We start from the raw sequence: 17,472 nt of genomic DNA on the forward strand, positions 1-17,472 counted from the left end.
TGTGTGTGTAATGTAAGAAAAATGAGCAAAAGTATTCCTATTCAATACATTTATTCCTGGTTTCTTAAAGAGGAAAACATGTTAGAGACCGTTTATAAGTGGAAACTATGGCTAATATGTCATAGCTGACCCGGTCACCTAGCTCTTTTAAATCTTGTCATGAAATTAAATGCTTTTTTTTTTGACAAATTAAGGAATTTCAAGTAATAAATTAAGCCAGCAGAAAGCTGTATACAACACCCTTCACATACAGGTACCTCCTTCATGTAGTGCTGTACACATTTTGTACCAAACCTCTGAAAGGGGAACTGATAGAGCTGGGGACCTTGTTTCAGCGGGACCTAAATTATCGTGACAACAGATTGTTTACACCGGAAACTTCAGAAGATTAGTTGAAGTCGCTAGAAATATAGTCTTGATGCTAAGCAGAAATGTTCCTCCTTCATTTAGCTTAGTTTAAATATTTACTTCGCACTTGTGAAGATTGTATCTGATTTAACCAGAGTATTTAATTATTGTCCATACCTGATATGTGTTGATATAGTAGCGTTTTATGATGTTAGTCGGTTACAGCAGCAGCTCGGAGGAGGAAAGTGAAGCAGCTACTGACAGAAACCCAAGTTTCTCCCGAAAGTGTAAAGAGGAAGATGATGGTGACGATGGTTGCCCAGCGAGGAAGAAAGCGAAAATGAAGGAACAGGTTCCTAAAACAAGGTGTGTGTGTGTGTGTGTGTGTGTGTGTGTGTGTGTGTGTGTGTGTGTGTGCGTGCGCGCGCGTGCGTGTGTGGGAGGGGGGGCTGATTGATTCTAGATATCCTCTTGATATGACGAACTCAGACTGCTGAAGCCTCATATAAGCTTCAGATAAACTTTTAAATGCAATTTTGCACTAAATGACTGGGAGGACACACTGTAGATTTTTGCCTCATCACTGATATTGAAAGCACATTTGAAGGGGAACAGCCAGTATGAACAGGAAGAATGATTACATCGATGAAAACCTCTTTCAGTGTTCATGTTTTCAGTGTTTTGGGGCTCCTAACTGTTGTTTTAAGACACACTTGAACAATTATGAGCCTGTCCTTTAAAGTTTGTTGTGATCATGAAGAGTGTAATCTGTAAAAAAAAATCTGAATTGTCATTATTCAAGTCAATTGTGATAACATGTATGGGACTGTCACTTATTCAGACTGAAACTAAAATATCTCATGCTCGCTATAATCACCATCTATTTATTCAGGTTTACAGATATGCAGCCTAGAATATGCACTGAATAGTCAAACACCACATAACAAGGTAATTTGCAAAGCTTGTCCCTTGTTGGGCTTTTATTCAAATATATACACTGTGTGAAGCTAAACTATGGACAAAACAAACAGTTAATAAACAAATACAAAATTAATCTGAATGTACCATGAAAGTACCACTTAGATTTGAAATGATCACAGTTATCCCTTTAAAGTTCAGTAAAGTTAAACGTTTTACATATTGATCTCCTGAACATATAAAGTTGTCTGTTGAAAGAAGGTTTTAATAATAAAGTTAAAAGTCCAGCTTGCAGCTCAGCACAGCATATTCAGAAGCCCAGTTATATAGACATAAGTAAGTTTAACAAATAAGTTTAAAATTTAATGTAATCACAAAAACGTCATTAATTACATTTCTTTAAAACATGACAATGGTGAAATCCTATCTGCTTCCAATGTATAATTTGCATTGCAAATGATACATCATCTGTAGAAGCTGCATTAACTGAAGTGCAATAACTTAAGTGTTGAAAAAATCATGGATCTATTTGTAGGTTAAAATGACGAATGGTCGACTCTTGAATGAAAAACATAAATAGGGGCTTAAAGTCCTCCTCCACTCAAACATGTGTTTTCCTTCTTGTTCCTACCGTTGGATGTTTTAGCTTCACTGTGCAGAGTTTGACACCAGAAGGCTGTTTTCACATTTATCTGCTGAAAGTGGAAAGTTTCTCTGAGCTCATTGAAAAACTGATGTTAAGGGGCGGGCCTACGAGCAGGATTTGTGACATCACAACTAGTTTGGAGCCAATCATGGTCCAATATTCATCTTATACAAGTGTGATGTAGAAACTTGAAGCCTCCAGTGCACAAACACTGAGAGTTGACTTTAGAGTGAAGTAGGAGACATCTTGTATCCAGCAGTTTCTCTTTTAGTAACTCATATCTTACTTCTTTTGTAGGATATGAGTTTTTAAACCACGCTGCTGTTGATTGTAATCATGTTTCCAGCAGGTTGCCTCTCCCTGGTGATTTGTTGGCCATGTTTCCAGAGGAGGTTGATCCACAGACTGATGACAGCTCTCTTCATGGTGGACGCATCCGCTCCTTCAAACATGAGAGAGGAAACTGGGCCACATATGTTTATTTGCCGTGTAAGACTTGTGCACAGTACAGCTGATGAGACAAAAGTCACACGTGTCTATCAGAGCAGTTTATTGTTACTGTATCATTTATTTAAGCAGAGTTCTTGTGTGCATGTCTCTCTCTCTTCCGTCTCCTCTTCACATCAGACAATCCTGAGGAGGAGTTTTCGGAGTTGCTGGAGGAGCTGCTGTCGGCTGCAGGGGCTCACGGTGTGGTTTTGAATCAGCAGGAAGAGTTCCATCTCAGCCTGTCTCAGACGGTGGTGCTGAGACACCACTGGATCCAGCCCTTTACACAGAGCCTCAGGGCAAGCCTGGCACACTGTAAAAGGTTAGCTGAGCTACCCCGCACACACGGGATGATTTGACTATGACTAATATGTTTATATTTGACTAATATGATGGTGGACAAAGAAATGTTTCCTGAAAAAAATAAATGTCTTCTTTACACCACCAGTCATCAGTCGTTAAACATTTAACTCCCACTCAAATCTGGAATATATAGAAACACTGCAGTTATTTTCAAGGCGTGAGTAGAGTATGAAGGTAGGAAAGCAAATAAGACAAAGAAAAAATCCGCTGCACTGGTGTAATTAGAACAGTAAAAAGATCTGAATCTCAAGCTCAACATGGTGTTATTTTCATTCCAGCTGAAAACTTCCTGTTTCTCTTGTTGCCAGGTTTCTGTGCTCAGCGGGGAGACTGAAGGTCTATTGTAATGCTGAGAGGACAAGGTACAAAACCTGCAACTGTCTCACTCTAAAATTCTCAGACCACTCAGTTGTTTCTGTCACCAAAAAGTTTCCTGCTCATTAATTTATCTGTCAAACACATTTTTTGTTACTATTTGGCTCTGGGAAAGTATGTGTGTGTGTGTGTGTGTGAATTATCCACTTTCATAATGTGCCTGTTTTCTGGTTCATGGTTTGACTGCCTGTACTTGTCTCTGTCCGTCCGTCTGTCTCCTGCAGGACGTTCCTGGGAATGGAAGTGTTAACAGGGCATGCTCAGTTGTTGGACCTGGCGCGAGTGGTGGACAGAACAATGACAGAATTCCGCCTGGACACTTTCTATAAGGTTGCTGGTCAACATATCCCTATCACACACACACACATTATAGCATGTCAGATCTGGCTCTGGACTCGTTTGTGTGTTCCTTGTTTCGCTTTGTCACTTTCACTGGCTGGAAATGTGTTCATGCTGCACCTGACACCATTATTCCATTACAGTACACTCAAACACTCTGCAGGGTGATGATTCCTGGCTGAAGTGTTAGTTGCGTGCCGTCCTCTCTGTCACTCTTGTTTATTTTACTCCCTGTTCTTTTTTGTTGTAGCAACATTTAGATTTCTGGTTTTGGATTTAGCACACACTTTACAGAGTAGCCAGAAGTTGTAATAATATTGATAATATAATGACAATATTAAGAAAACAAAATACAAATATAAGATTAAGTAATTACGTGGAATAAGTTGTTTAAAACCAATTCATAACAATTTTCCAGTCTTACAAATATGACCACAACAATCTACAGTCCTTGTTTTTTTTATTTCCCTGGATTTACCTTTATAATCCAACAATGTTCCCTCCGCTGTGTCCTCTAGGATCCGTCTTTCCACGTGAGTCTGGCCTGGTGCGTTGGGGACTTCACAGTGCAGATGAAGGAGTGCATTCAGGAGCTGCAGGTACTGGCACATGCCGTGTCTCAGTCCTGGAATTCAAGCCTCAATCTAGCGTAGCTAACCCAATATATTGGCAGGCTGATCAGCTGATTACAGATATAGATCAGTGTACATTTCATCTGATATGTAGCAAGAAAACGGCAGCATAGAAACACCAAAGATATCGGATGACTGCGATATTTTATAAATAGTGTCTTCATTACATCGTTTGTTCACCAGAGAACACTAACAGGTTTTTCATTTGTAAAATGTCCTGGGCTGAATGTATCTTGGTCATAATTCTTAAAAAAGTAAATTTAAGGGATTCTTATGAAAAATATATATTGATGTGTTTAAAAGAAGGAACATCAGTCGATATCTTTATCAGATTTTTAAACCCATAAATATCAGTGTTTGCCAAAAAAGAAAAAAAACAGTAACGTGTCATGCCTGAGACAATAAACCATACAGCAGTGTGTCATTTTCTATGACAGCAGCTGAGATAATGTTAGTTTTGGGTGACATGATTTGGACGTAACTGCAGCCGTTTTTATTGAACGATCATTGTTCATATGTGTCTGATTCTTTTGACTGTTCAGAGTCTGGTTGATGACCATGAAGACGGAGCATTTGTGCTGAGGCTGGACTGTGCGGAGCTGCACTGCAGGACAGGAAACAAGACTTTCCGCTTGCCCTTGGAGTCTTAAAACCTGACTTGCATACAGGATGTGTTATCCTGAACCCTGGACCTTTTAGGCTGTAATACAGAGAGAGCAAACAGGAATGCTCATGGACATCAACAAATACTGTTAAGTTGCATGAGAATTTTATGTCTGAAGGAAATTGTGACAAACCAACCACATGACTGAGACCTCTTGAGTCTTGTCGCAAAGCCAGGAGAAAGACTCACCAGGTTCAATGTAACTGTTATGAATCTGCTGACTATTTTCTTGACTAATCAATTAATCTTTATGCCTATAAAATGTCAAAAATGTGAAATATGCTCATTCCAGTATCCCTTCAATATCTTCTTTTGTCTGACCAACAGTTGACAAAAGATATTTAGTTTACAGTGATATAAAAACAGACAAAGACAATCAAGACTCAATGGCCACATTAATAAAAGAAATGTACTATTTTCATTTGTAAATAAAGTTTCTACTATTTTTATACCTTTGTGTTTGCATGGACAGTTACAGTATTAATGCAACGAGTTTTGTTCAAGGTTCAGAAAGGGTGACGTGTAACTGAAACGAGCTTTTAGAGAATTATGTGTGTGCAGCTGCACATTTGAAGGGATGGCATGCAAAACCATCAATGACAGGAAGTTGTGGATTTAATCAGTACTGAAACCTTGCTGAGTGGCTCAAACACACAGTCATACATGCCCTTTACCTCACAAGCACACACACACACACACGAGGAAATTGACAATTACAAATTTACAACTGTTAAATTACCCTTATCGTAATGTGCCATGTCTCCATTAAGTCATTGTCTTTGGAGGAGCTGCTCTTAACATTCTGTGTCATTATAACTTGAAGGGAAAGAGAGATGCATGTTTCGAGACAGACTGGACTCCTACAGCACAAAAATAACATCAGTTCTTAAAAACAGGGAGAAAAGTTCACTTCAGAAAGAAAGGTCAGTGGCTGAGAGTAATATTTGAAATGTTTTACTTTATAGGCAACACATGTTTATGACACACATTTATGATAGTTCACAGCAGATATGATATTTAGAGCATATCATTTTGGTTTGGTCCAGTGAGGGCTGGATAGCACAGTACAATCACTCAGGTCAGAGAGATTCTGGCTGCATTTCCACAAGGACAGGGAGTCGAGTTTTAAACTCGGTATGACAGCAGTCTGAACTTTTCATGTCTGTCTAAACAGAAAGAGGAAACAACAAATAATACAACAGCCAAGAAAAGATCAGATTTATACCATAAAGCAATAAAAGTCCCCTCATTTTGTGCCTGTGTAAATCCAGCCTGTCGAGGCACCTGGTTCAAACCAAACTCCAGGAAAAATATTTACAGAACCATCAACATATGCTGGACAGGACGAGAGAAAGTGAGCAGATATGAGCAGTGATGGGTGGAGGTAATGTAGGAATACATGCTGGCCAGCAAAAAGCAGCATTTCTACGCTGAATATAGGTCATTTAACTTTAGATCAGAGATTATGCATTAATGCTGAAACACTGATTTCAAGACTTAAAAGGTCATTTGGCTACTTTTTGATACAGCCAGTTGGGAAACAAACAACTAAGAGCAGAATATGATTTTTTTTTATGCTTAAAAATGTTGTTAAATATTAAAAATTTTGTTTGTCATTTGGTTTGTTGAGCAGCTTTGACACGACTAAATTCAATGTCCATATTCCAGGTATGGTTCAGGTTCTTCAGCACACGACTCATCGACAACATAATATAAACAACAAAGTCCCAGGACCATCAGGGATTTACAGCTCGGCTGCATGCAAAGAATAAAACGGAAAAAGAATCAACAAAAGGATCACTAGAAATCAAATTATGTGACAAAAAAATTAAGCAAGTTGTTTCTAATTAGGTGTTATAAATATACACCAAGCACTGAAACATGTAACCTGTTGCACTGAGAAAGATACAAACAATATATGTGCTATAACATTTAGCATTAACAACATTAGAGTCAAGAGTTCAGCAATCTCTTTCACGACATTAATAAAAAGATCTGACTTTGATTAATAACTCAGAAAGTGGCACATACAGTTTATCCCTGGTTTTTGATTTTTAATACACGTCCTTTATCATCATAACGTGAATTTCGTAGGTAAAATCTAGGGTTCTTTAAAATCTGAGACCAATATAAAAGTTTTTTAGGTTTGCTAAACAGTAAACAAGCTGACATTAATTAACATAAATTGTATAATTACAGCTACTGTATAAAATTAATTTAAAATTTTTGATCTGTGATATTACTACAAAAGTTCAATACTTTTTCTTGAGCAGTGTGGCATGTACACAGGATTATTCTGGCAGGCAATGTTCAGAGAGACAGGCGAGATGAGTCTGTCCACATATGGCTCTGTGCGCATGTATATGTGGAGTTTAAATATTACAGAGTGTGTGTGTGTGTGTGTGGGTGTGTTAAGCCGTGTCCCTCAGTTTCTGCCGGCATCACGGGGAGAACAGCACGGTCTTGATGTAAGCCACCGTCGTGAAGTTCAACAGCATGTTCACGTGTTCATTCCCGGGAAGCTCTTTTAACGTCACCGGCTGTTTCTGCTGCCCCACCCACCGCTTGCACTGAGTGGCACTAAGCAGGTTCACTGTCCCGTCTCCATCGCCGATCACAACCGTGGGCTCCACATCTGGGAACTTACCGGAGTACTGGAAGGCCTCCGATGTGGGAATGCCACTGCCATACAAGCAGTGGACGGCCACACCAGGGGGCGTGAGGTCAGCGACCAGTGGCTCCGTGTCCTGCCGCATCAGCCAGCCGTCCTCAAAACCAATATCCGAGTAGAAGCGCTTGTAGTCCAACACGGTGTAGTTGGTGGTGGGTGTCTGGACCAGGACCTGGAGGTGGATGGGGGGAAAAAAAATGATCAGTTATTCTAAAACTTTTTTTCTCTTCTTTTTTTGACAGTATTCCAACATGGTCAGATTTGTACTTTCAGTTGGCTTGTAATGCAATATCTGGAGGTACTTAATAACTGTTCAACAGGTTTACTTTTACTTTCATTTAAAAAAGGCCTATTATGCTCATTTACAGCTCTAAATCTTTATTTTTGGACTCCACTAGAGTAACTTTGCATGATTCACAGTTCAAAAAACTCCTTATTTATCTTACACTGGCCCTTTATACAGCCCTTCAGTATACAGTTTCTCTTTACAGGCCGTTTTAGCTCCTGGAGCACACTCTGTTCTGATTGGCCAGCTTTACATATTAGAGTCGTGTTAAGTTATTGTTGATGCAAACTGTGCATGGAGCAGATGACCATATAAAGAAATCCATCATGAGCTGATGTCAGCTCGGGCTGAAAGTAGAAAAAAACTGTTGGAAACAAAGCATTCAGAGCACTCTGAAGCTGGTGCTTTTGCTCACAGGGATTATTTCTACACACGTTTACCTCATTATTTGACACTTTGGCCATGTTTAATATGAAGATCCGACATTGTAACATTATATATATGACTGAAAATAAGGAAAAGCATAATAGGTCTCTTTCAAAGCTTCATTGATTGATTTTTGGCCACTTGGGGCAGTGTTATCTTATATGTTTGCCCTGGCAATCCCCCCCCCCCCCTTTAATTAGTGCAAAATATGTGATTAACGCAAATTGAGTGCAGGATAAGTGATTAACATGAAAACACATATGACACAGGACAGTACAAGCGGTAGAGGCAAAGAGAACCAGACAGCAACTCCAGGAAAACAATAACATGAAAAAAATTTAAACAAATAAATAAATAAAAGTTTGGCTTAATACTAAATGCACATGGTGTGTGTGTGTGTGTGTGTGTGTGTGTGTTAATGTGGGTAGGTGTTATGTGTGTTTGTGTGTAAGGATATAGAGGGAAGAGAGCAAAGTGGAGGAAAGAGAAGAAAGAAAGAGGAATAAAAGGTGAAAGCTGCAGTGTTGTTGTGGGGGACCTCTGGTTGGGTGCCAAGGTGAAACAGGATGAGTCATCCTGCCCTGGCAAACTTAATAGTACACAGTAAACCATGGCTTGTTTACACATCCAGCCGATATGGACCAACACTAACATTCATATGCAGTCATGTTTCTGTCCACCTGACAAATTTAAGTCCAATGTTCACTCCCCTTTTAGCCCGGTTTTGGTCTCCACCAATAGCTGAGAAAAAGATCTGGCTCTTTATCTGCTAAATGCTCCATTATGTTCCACAGATAGTTAAACTTTGTCTTTCTGCTGTTTGTAGCTGGCAGATAGTGTACAGTAAGTATTTCAGAGCATTTTTGCTAAAAGAAAGCTTCTGCAGCTGGAGCAGGTTGATGAAAGCAGAGCTGCGAACCAGAAAACCAAAACAATTTGCTAAAAGAGGCTAAAAAAGCCATGTTGAGCGGTAGAGTTCAGTGATAATATCTACAAATGACACTTTCCACATTACATGCAGTGATTTAATTCATTGCGAAAAATTGTTGTAAAACAATTTTTAAAAAGTTTAAGGCTAAAATTTGATTTTGAAATGACGACTAATATTGAATTTTCAGAAAGCCAAGAGAGGTGGACAAAGGAGAGGGAAAGAGGACAACTGAATGTGATGAAGAAGATGGGAAGGTATTAATTCTCCTTCGTAGGACAGAAAACAACAAATGTGATCTCACACACACACACCTTATCTTTGGGCCAGGAGTGGGCATAGGGGAGGAGCCAGGAGGTGGAGACAGCAGTGCGCTGCTGGGAACGAATCTTCAATGAGCTGATCACCGGGATGCGGTTATTATCACCTAAAGGTAGAGAAAAGAAACCTGTGACAGAGAACTGAAACTAAGCTGGGAACTTCCAGACCAGTGTAAAACCAGTGAGGACAGTTTTATCCTGTTCCTTCTTAAAAAGCACACCAATCCGGTCATACCAGAAACACGTGACACAAACCATACAGTGTGATGTATTGCATGGTATTGTTTAATCCTGAAAGTGTCAGCGTTATAGGTTAGACATTTACAAACATTCAGGATGTGATGTAACTGTTCTTTATGCAATTAGGCCTGAGCAGTGATGAAGCAATCTAGTAGCAGAACAAAGAGTGGATGAGAGCACTTACTGCATGTTATTGGGGTTATTACATAGGCTGTTCCCATCACATCACTTAAAGCTGCACTTCAGTTGCTGGGTGCATCCGCCCAGTAAAGATGTAACATGACCACAAACAAACAAGCATTCAACTAGCATTAGCGAATTTGCTCTCAGCAGCCCATTCACTCACAGCTGTTTGGAAGCAACTGGTTGATTCTGATTGGGGCAAATATAACAAATCTACAATGTCTTGATTAGTGTATTAAAGTGTCTCTTGTTGTAGCTCCAGGTGAGGTCTACCACCCAGAATGAAGCTTTGATGCTAAATCAGTGTCTGAATAACAGGTTGCCTCTAAAAAGGGAGTTGTTAGGCTCATCTGTGTGTGGTAGTGTGTTTATTGTTGCTCTAAATCCACTTATGTGGATTTAATCAAGACTTATTTTTAAAGATATAACTTCTTTAAGTGTTGCTAATATATTTTTATGGGAGTAAATATGTTCTAATGAGGACATTGTGAACTTGACAGAGCATTCTTTTTGAGGAAATGTTCTGTCTTAAAAGGAAGTTTAGCGACTATATGTTTAGCACTTCTGCTAGCTTCACTTGCTCTTCCCCTCTACATTGTGCACTTCCCTGAGAATGTACACATTTTTCCCCCACTCTGTTTACTTTAGGTCCTTTTAGCCATGCGAGCGCAGTGGCTGTAAAGATGGCAATGTCAGTCCATCAGACAACCCACAATGAAATATGTCAAATATTGGATGGATTGGAAACATTTTTCACAATTGTGACATTTAACTTTTTGATTCTCTGACTTTGCTCAAGACTTTGGTTTATGACCAATTACCTGCAAACTAATAACATTCCCATCAGCCTCAACTGTACTTTATTACTAATCAATAAATGTCAGTTATTCCCTCCAGGAAATCGCAATCTTGTGATGGTAGTAATTAATGAAAATTCAACCAATCTCTGCAATATTTGTGGGGCTTGAAATTTTGCAAAATTCCCATGGTTTCTCCACATTAAACAGACCCTCCAGGAAATTGCAATTTTACATAGTAATTAACGTGAGAGCCTGCAATGTGGCCAAATTACCGTAACCTTTCCACATGAAATGGCCAAATCAACAGTGTCAACAGTCGACTTGTGATAAGGACCAATTGTTGCATTTTGTTTTATGTTAACTTACGTCATCGCAGTGCACAGGAAATGATTACATACTGTATGACTCTTCATTGGTAATAGTTAAAAAAAAAATGCATTATTTTCCTTTGCTTGCATGTTTTCCCAATTCCTGCTATTTTACCGCAAAAAAAGCACATATCACAAATTGTTTGTTGCTTTTCGCTTTAGTTCTGTTTTTTGTTAATTGGTTTTATATCTTCTGGTTTTTGTCCCTCTTATTAACCGGGCTACTCTGTGTTCATGAGTCGCTGTCGTTGTGGATATTGGTTGTTACTGGATTTATATTTATCAAGGATATAAACAATGTTGTCTGGTCATGTGAGATTATTACCAGACTGTAACAGTTTGTAAAAAAGAAACTGTAAGGTGGTGGTTGTATGTGTCTGTCAAATATATTAATAAAAAAACAAAAAACAAGTGTGAAGTTGTTGAGGCATGTGTGTGTGTGTGTGTGGCAGGACTAGTGAGGAGCATTTTGTAACTTTCATGCTATTACAGAGATACAGACAGCATCCACACAAGAGAGACCCTGTGAATGCTTTGCTTGTCTACAATGCAGCATTAGACCCATTACACATGCACATGGTTCCTGCTCCTACCAGAGGTGACCACGCGGAGGGTCTTGGCCACCCCAGCCCACGGTGGTCCCAGAGAAATGAAAGCTTTGATGTATTTGTCTTTCCAGGCCTGTGGCTGCTGGTTGAGGAAGTACAACGTGTACATGTTTCCCATGCTGTGAGCGATCAGCACCACGGGCCCGCCAGCCTTCTCCGCCATCTCCTCGATCATCTTCTGCAGCGCCAGGAAATACTCTTTATTCTCATCTGGTAGAGGAGAAAGGAATTTCCATTATTAGTTTGGAGAGCTTCCAAGATTTAACATTTGATTCCTTCCTAGATTGGCAGAAGTGCTCTGACAGGAGTGAACAGACTGGTGTCTGTTATAGCCTGGACACCAGCTGAAAAATACCTTTTTCTCATTTCCATTTAAAATTGCCTGATGGATCAAATTTGCCACATTACTTAACTTACTCTATTCATTCTGACTTTTCTGCCTGTAATACACCTTTCAAAATAAAACTAAAACTAAATTTCTTGACTGGAAATGTTTTTTCTGGTTCCTCTTATCTCACTAAGCGATTAACACTGACTGACTCACAAGTTCGAGCAGCCACATGAGTCTTGTGAGTTGATCACTCTACAACTCATCTGACTTGTGAGGTACCGTTGGAATCGCTGGACAAAAGTCAAGTCAACTCGTCACAAATGAAAACCAGAAGAATGAAAAAGAGTGTATTGTAGGTTCTGCAGATGTGGGTTGAGGATACATGGGTTAGGGTGAAGGCTCAGGGAATAAATGTTGGTTGGGGCTGTGTGAGTGTGTGCTTACTGGGGGCTTTTCTCCAATCATAGGGGGCTCCTCTGACATCATCATCTCTGGTGTAACCCCACTCCACCATCGCCTGCACTATACTAAAGAAATACATGCCTAGAAGACAGACACAAACACAAGATAAGATGAAATAAAGCATGGTACATTTCAATCTCTCCGACAAAACATGACAAAAGTTATAATCTGATTTGTGTTCATCATGTGAGGACCAATTTAGACCTTAAACTAAGGATATTTTAGCTGGTTCTCATTTCTCTACAGGGCTGTTTGTCCATTTAAACATGATTTTGTGTGTGACCAGGTTTTAGGCCTTTCAACTCACCCACACTGCGTTTGCTGGGGTCCAGATACTCCACTGAATACGTCTGTCCGAACCCAGGGACACGGATGTCCACACCCGGGGGGGACGAGGTGGTGTGTGTGGTCCTGTTGTAGATCAGCCTGCAAATATGCACATACACAAACTCTCACAAGGATAATTTGACCAGTCTCAGTTCTGCTTCTCCGGTGAGCCATACACGCACACTTACAAATACATCTTACCACAAGACACACTTCCCATTTTAAAATCACTCTTGTTCAACCACATTGCTCGTCTTGTATGACAACAACTTCCCAAACTCTGGTTTGTAGAGGTTCCGGGCAGATGTGAGAAAAGATTTTTCGGTTTTGTCAAGCAGAAGTGAATATCTGTAGGATATTTTTCAAGTCACAAGGACATTGTTGGAGAGCTAAAACAATTCCAATTTCACTCCCTTTCACTCCCCTCACCCCATTTACTATAATGTATTTTCTTAAAACTGTGACTTAGTGACTCAAGACAGTTTTGATTTAGCTTTAAACCCATTTAGCTTGATTCACCTAAACATGTATGAACATAGCATCACTTTCATGTCCCACCCATGTACCTTTAGTCCTTCATTAAAGCCATCTAAAATGAAAAAAATAATTTATATGCAATAGGACGCACAGCTGCTCTGTTTTGCTGTTATAGCCTTACTTGGCCTGGTATAACCAGTAGCTTATGGTGGCTAATGTTAGCAAACCTTGCATAGATACTATTGTCTAACTGACATTGCTGAGTCAATTTGTTGACTTAAAGTTAAAGGGGCTAGCTTAATGTTGATGATTGATTCTTAATTAGATCAGGTGCCTTAAACCTTCAATTTTGACAGCTTTCATTTCATAGTTAGAATACGTTTAAGATGGTCCCTGAGCTTTAAATTAACTCTTGTTGTTCAGTAAAGATGTACTGGTGCGGTGCCAGCCAATCATATAAGTCATATGATCAGTTATGTGAGTGTTGATCAGTGTTCCCACTCTCTACCCATGTGCTTTCATTTCAAAATAACAGAGCACTCTTATTCAAGATAAATAATAAGATGTTATTAAAAAAATAATAATAATTTTAAAAAATAGCACTGTAGGATATTTTAACATGTACATTTTGTGATAATGCTGTGATACTTATCGCACTTTTTTATTTGCAGCTTTCTGGGTACAAGGCTTACTTGTGCACAGTGGGATTCTTTCATTATTTTGAACTGTTTAAACAATTGTTCAATTGAATGGCTAAAAATACACTAATCAGGCTCACTCACTTTTGTTGATTGCTGATGGAGACATAAAGAATTCCTATCTCTCGCTCTTTCTGTGTCTTTCCATACCTTGTTGATCAGTGTAGATTTCAAAGGTCAGTTTGTTCAGTGTAGGTTGATAACTTTTCACAGAAAGTCAACCAGGTCATCGAACCCATCTACCTACTGCCTCATCCTACTGATGGCACCTCCAGGAATTTGCAGTTTTGGAATTTGCACCACAGTCTTGTTTTCACAAAAATCAAGTGTTCCCCGTAAAAACAACAGAGGCAAAATATTTTAACCAATAGATTAGTATAGATTTCGTTTATGATAAGCAAAACTGATAGAACTACTGACAACCATTCACACTGTGAGAGAAAATTCATCATGAGTGTTCACAGAGAGGGATAAATTCATCATTGATTGATAGATATTCAGTAGATAGCTGTATTGATGACTCGGATTGTGTTGATGACAAAGACCCACATCATACCTTATGTTGTCTATCCAACAGTCTATGGCTACAGGCACCAGCAGCTCCAGGTTGAGCCACAGAGTGAAGAAGGAGTCGGTCTTCTTATAACAGATGTAATGCACCACACTGGGTTTATCCAGCTTCGCTTCCAACTGGTTTCCCAGATCCCCCGGAACTGCAACGAGCATTGTGAGAAAAGAGTCGCAAATCAGCAACATCACTGACAAAAAAGATAGAAAGTCTGGTTTTTTGCCTAAAATTACATAAATAGTTCTTTGATATTTATTACAAAAAAAGGTTTAACACTTTAACACAACTAAGGAAACCATTTGAGTTAAATACAGTTTATGTAAATAACATCATGTAATACATGAAGTACATCATGATTAGAAATGAACTAGTGATAGCACTGTTTTAGACCCTGTACCACTCAAAGGTATGTCTGGATGCCACTGTTAAAATAAGAATTAGTACAATCCAAAATCACATATACTACAATATGGGAACAGTGTTCCTGAATGTGGTGTTGCAGCAACTAAATTTTAAAAAGATGTATTTCCCTTGTTCTCTGACACTGATTTATAAATAAATATTAAAACTTGGAATTTCCTTTCACCCCATGACTGAATGTTCTGCGTTTTCAGGCTCCTTCAGTTATTAGTTTAACATTCTGTCCTGTTCTAAAATATTTACAGTCGAACATGCCCTTCAGCTGCCTCTGTGTGACACAATTCCACAGGAGCCCAACATATACTATTTTTTACAACTACAGTGTTTTACAGTTTGTGGCTGTTTGTAGGGATGAGTTTCAGTGTCAGTTCAATAGCAGTTTGTACCCACTGTAATATCAATACAATGAATCACAGCACAAACAGGAAGGTGAGGGGACACACTATTTTTCTTTTGGTGCCTTCATTGATTTGTGTGTTATAACACCAATCTATAATCCTACACAATGTTATTCAACTTGCAGGGATTTGGCTTTGTAACAACAACACCATGATGTGCTGGTAAGGTAGAACTTTTAAGAGACAAATCACCTTTATTTTCACAAAAAATACTTTTGGTTTTGGTGGTGAGCAACTATGGCCAAATGTGTGTCTATTTAGTAGAACATTGACCAAAAGGTTTTTCAAGGTTTTTTTTCTAATCTTTAAAAAAAATAGGAAGTGATTATACCGCTCATGCTTTAGAATTACTTCCTTACCTGGAGCTATATTTCAACATGTGTACAGGTATAAAAAAAAAAACTCTGACACACTGGCTGTTTAACCACTCAAGTCCATACAAACATTGGTGATCACTGTGGGTCAAGCAGTTACACAGGTGCTTATCACACACTCATGTAGACAGACAGAGGCTGTGGTTGTAACTTGGCCAAACACAAGATAAGATTCCTGCAAACCTAAAACCCTTTCAATCAACACGTGAGTGGAAGAAGAAGAGGAGGAAAAACAGAAATATGAACATATATGTCTGTAATTGGATTATACTTGTTTTTAAAAACGGTCTTAATGTGAAGTAGGGCTGGGCAATATATCAATATGATATCAATATCATGACATGGGACTAGATATCATCTTAGAATTTGAATATATTGTGATATGGCATTAATGTTGTCTTTTCCTGGTTTTAAATGCTGCATTACAGTAAAGTGACATAAATTCCTGAACTTACCAGACTGTTGTAACTTAGTCATTATATCCTCATTACTGATGATTATTTATTAAAAATCTCATTGTGTAAATATTTTGTGAAAGCAGCAATAGTCATCCCTACAATATTGTTGCAATACTGATATCAAGGTATTTGGTCAAAAATATTTTGATATTTGCTTTTGTCCATATCTTCCAGCCCTACATATTACACAATGTATCGCAGGAGAGACTTCTTCAGCGTGATAAGAACTTAATTGGCTGCAGTGCAGGAGAATCACAGTCATATGATCATGGAGCTGTAAACACACTGCACTCATTCAGCAGAAAAACAACTAGCATGTCCGCGCACACAAAGGTTCAAATGTGCACTCAATATCGCAAATACATGTTAAATATCATGATATCGTTTCTATTTCGTGATAATGTCCAGAATACAGCAGTGTAAAGACGCCCTACTTAAAGTGAAAATGATTGCTCTGAACCGACGACTCGCAACATTTTCAGGAATAAGTGGGAACCTTTTATCAATACGACACAAATATAACGCTAAAAACTGCATTTGTTGCAACTGATTTTGATACACAACCCGGTAAGTTACACACTGTCCTGATTGCGACGAATAGCAGGATGTTTTGGTGGAAGAAGACAACGGGACTGACAGGCCAAACATTTACAAAAGTTGAAATTCAATCGACGCACATACAAATTGGATGAATATGTGTGAGCCGAATTAAAGACTGACAAAGCAGTCATTTGAGGGCATTGAGAATTATTTTGAGCTTTGATATGACGACTGTAATGAACGAAGGTAGTTAAATTGGTCAAATCGTCACCGGAGTTTGGCCTGTCATCATGGCTAGCTGCGGATGAGCTGAGGCAAGAAGTTGCGCAATTATTTGTCAACAGATGGGGAAGGTGAACTAAACTATTAACAAAATAAAACACTTGAGAAACACTTACTGAGGACCACGGGAGGTCTTTGAGGCTGACAAGAATTGTCGCCGCCGCATTTCTCCAGAGATCTCCCGGCGCTCCTTACCGACAACAGCAACAACAACAAGCCGACTGGCGGCAGCGAAGAGCGGGCGGTTATCCGCTGCCAAGCCGCCATGGATCCTGATGGCTCATAGCCAAACTGTCATTGTCGCCTGGTCAGTATGTGTACATCTGCAGCTGGGTTTTCCTGCTTTACCGTCTCTGACTCATTCACCAAACGTGTGTTGATGATCGGAAAGCAAGAAGGCGATGATCACGAGACTCCTCAACAGATTACAGAGCAATCCACCCGGATGGCAACACCAGTCAGAAGTCATCGACTTCACGTGAAGTCTATTTGTACTGGATCTAATCTAATCTCATCATTTGACACACGTGACT

At 39.2% G+C, this 17,472-nt stretch overlaps 2 protein-coding genes across 3 annotated transcripts; one reads left to right on the forward strand and one right to left on the reverse strand.

Moving 5' to 3' along the window:
* Positions 1-123: 123 nt before the first annotated feature.
* On the forward strand, positions 124-5,223 carry usb1 (U6 snRNA biogenesis 1). Of its 2 annotated transcripts, none has more exons than XM_042412014.1 (7): positions 124-714; positions 2,259-2,401; positions 2,540-2,723; positions 3,073-3,126; positions 3,364-3,469; positions 3,997-4,077; positions 4,653-5,223. In XM_042412014.1, the coding sequence occupies exons 1-7, from the start codon at positions 554-556 to the stop codon at positions 4,758-4,760; spliced, it is 837 nt and encodes a 278-aa protein (XP_042267948.1). In that variant the 5' UTR covers positions 124-553; the 3' UTR covers positions 4,761-5,223. The 2 variants fall into 2 exon arrangements, with proteins under 2 accessions (XP_042267948.1, XP_042267949.1); XM_042412015.1 differs by having other exon boundaries at positions 128-714; positions 2,262-2,401.
* Positions 5,224-5,706: 483 nt separating this feature from the next.
* On the reverse strand, positions 5,707-17,351 carry pla2g15 (phospholipase A2, group XV). The gene is made up of 7 exons (XM_042412598.1): positions 17,056-17,351; positions 14,456-14,612; positions 12,705-12,823; positions 12,380-12,478; positions 11,590-11,814; positions 9,400-9,512; positions 5,707-7,617 (listed from the first exon to the last, which is right to left on the reverse strand). The coding sequence occupies exons 1-7, from the start codon at positions 17,204-17,206 to the stop codon at positions 7,216-7,218; spliced, it is 1,266 nt and encodes a 421-aa protein (XP_042268532.1). The 5' UTR covers positions 17,207-17,351; the 3' UTR covers positions 5,707-7,215.
* Positions 17,352-17,472: the final 121 nt, after the last annotated feature.

This window comes from Thunnus maccoyii, chromosome 5, assembly GCF_910596095.1.
Source record: "Thunnus maccoyii chromosome 5, fThuMac1.1, whole genome shotgun sequence".
In the NCBI taxonomy this organism is placed as follows: Eukaryota; Metazoa; Chordata; class Actinopteri; order Scombriformes; family Scombridae; genus Thunnus; species Thunnus maccoyii.

Coding starts and splice junctions, on each gene's coding strand:
- usb1 (XM_042412014.1), top strand. CDS start 554: ATGATGTTAGTCGGTTACAGCAGCAGCTCGGAGGAGGAAAGTGAAGCA. Junction 715..2,258: donor GAACAGGTTCCTAAAACAAG/GTGTGTGTGTGT, acceptor TCATGTTTCCAG/CAGGTTGCCTCTCCCTGGTG. Junction 2,402..2,539: donor CACATATGTTTATTTGCCGT/GTAAGACTTGTG, acceptor TCTTCACATCAG/ACAATCCTGAGGAGGAGTTT.
- pla2g15 (XM_042412598.1), bottom strand. CDS start 17,206: ATGGCGGCTTGGCAGCGGATAACCGCCCGCTCTTCGCTGCCGCCAGTC. Junction 14,613..17,055: donor AAGACCTCCCGTGGTCCTCA/GTAAGTGTTTCT, acceptor TGCTCGTTGCAG/TTCCGGGGGATCTGGGAAAC. Junction 7,618..9,399: donor ACTCCTGGCCCAAAGATAAG/GTGTGTGTGTGT, acceptor ATCCACCTCCAG/GTCCTGGTCCAGACACCCAC.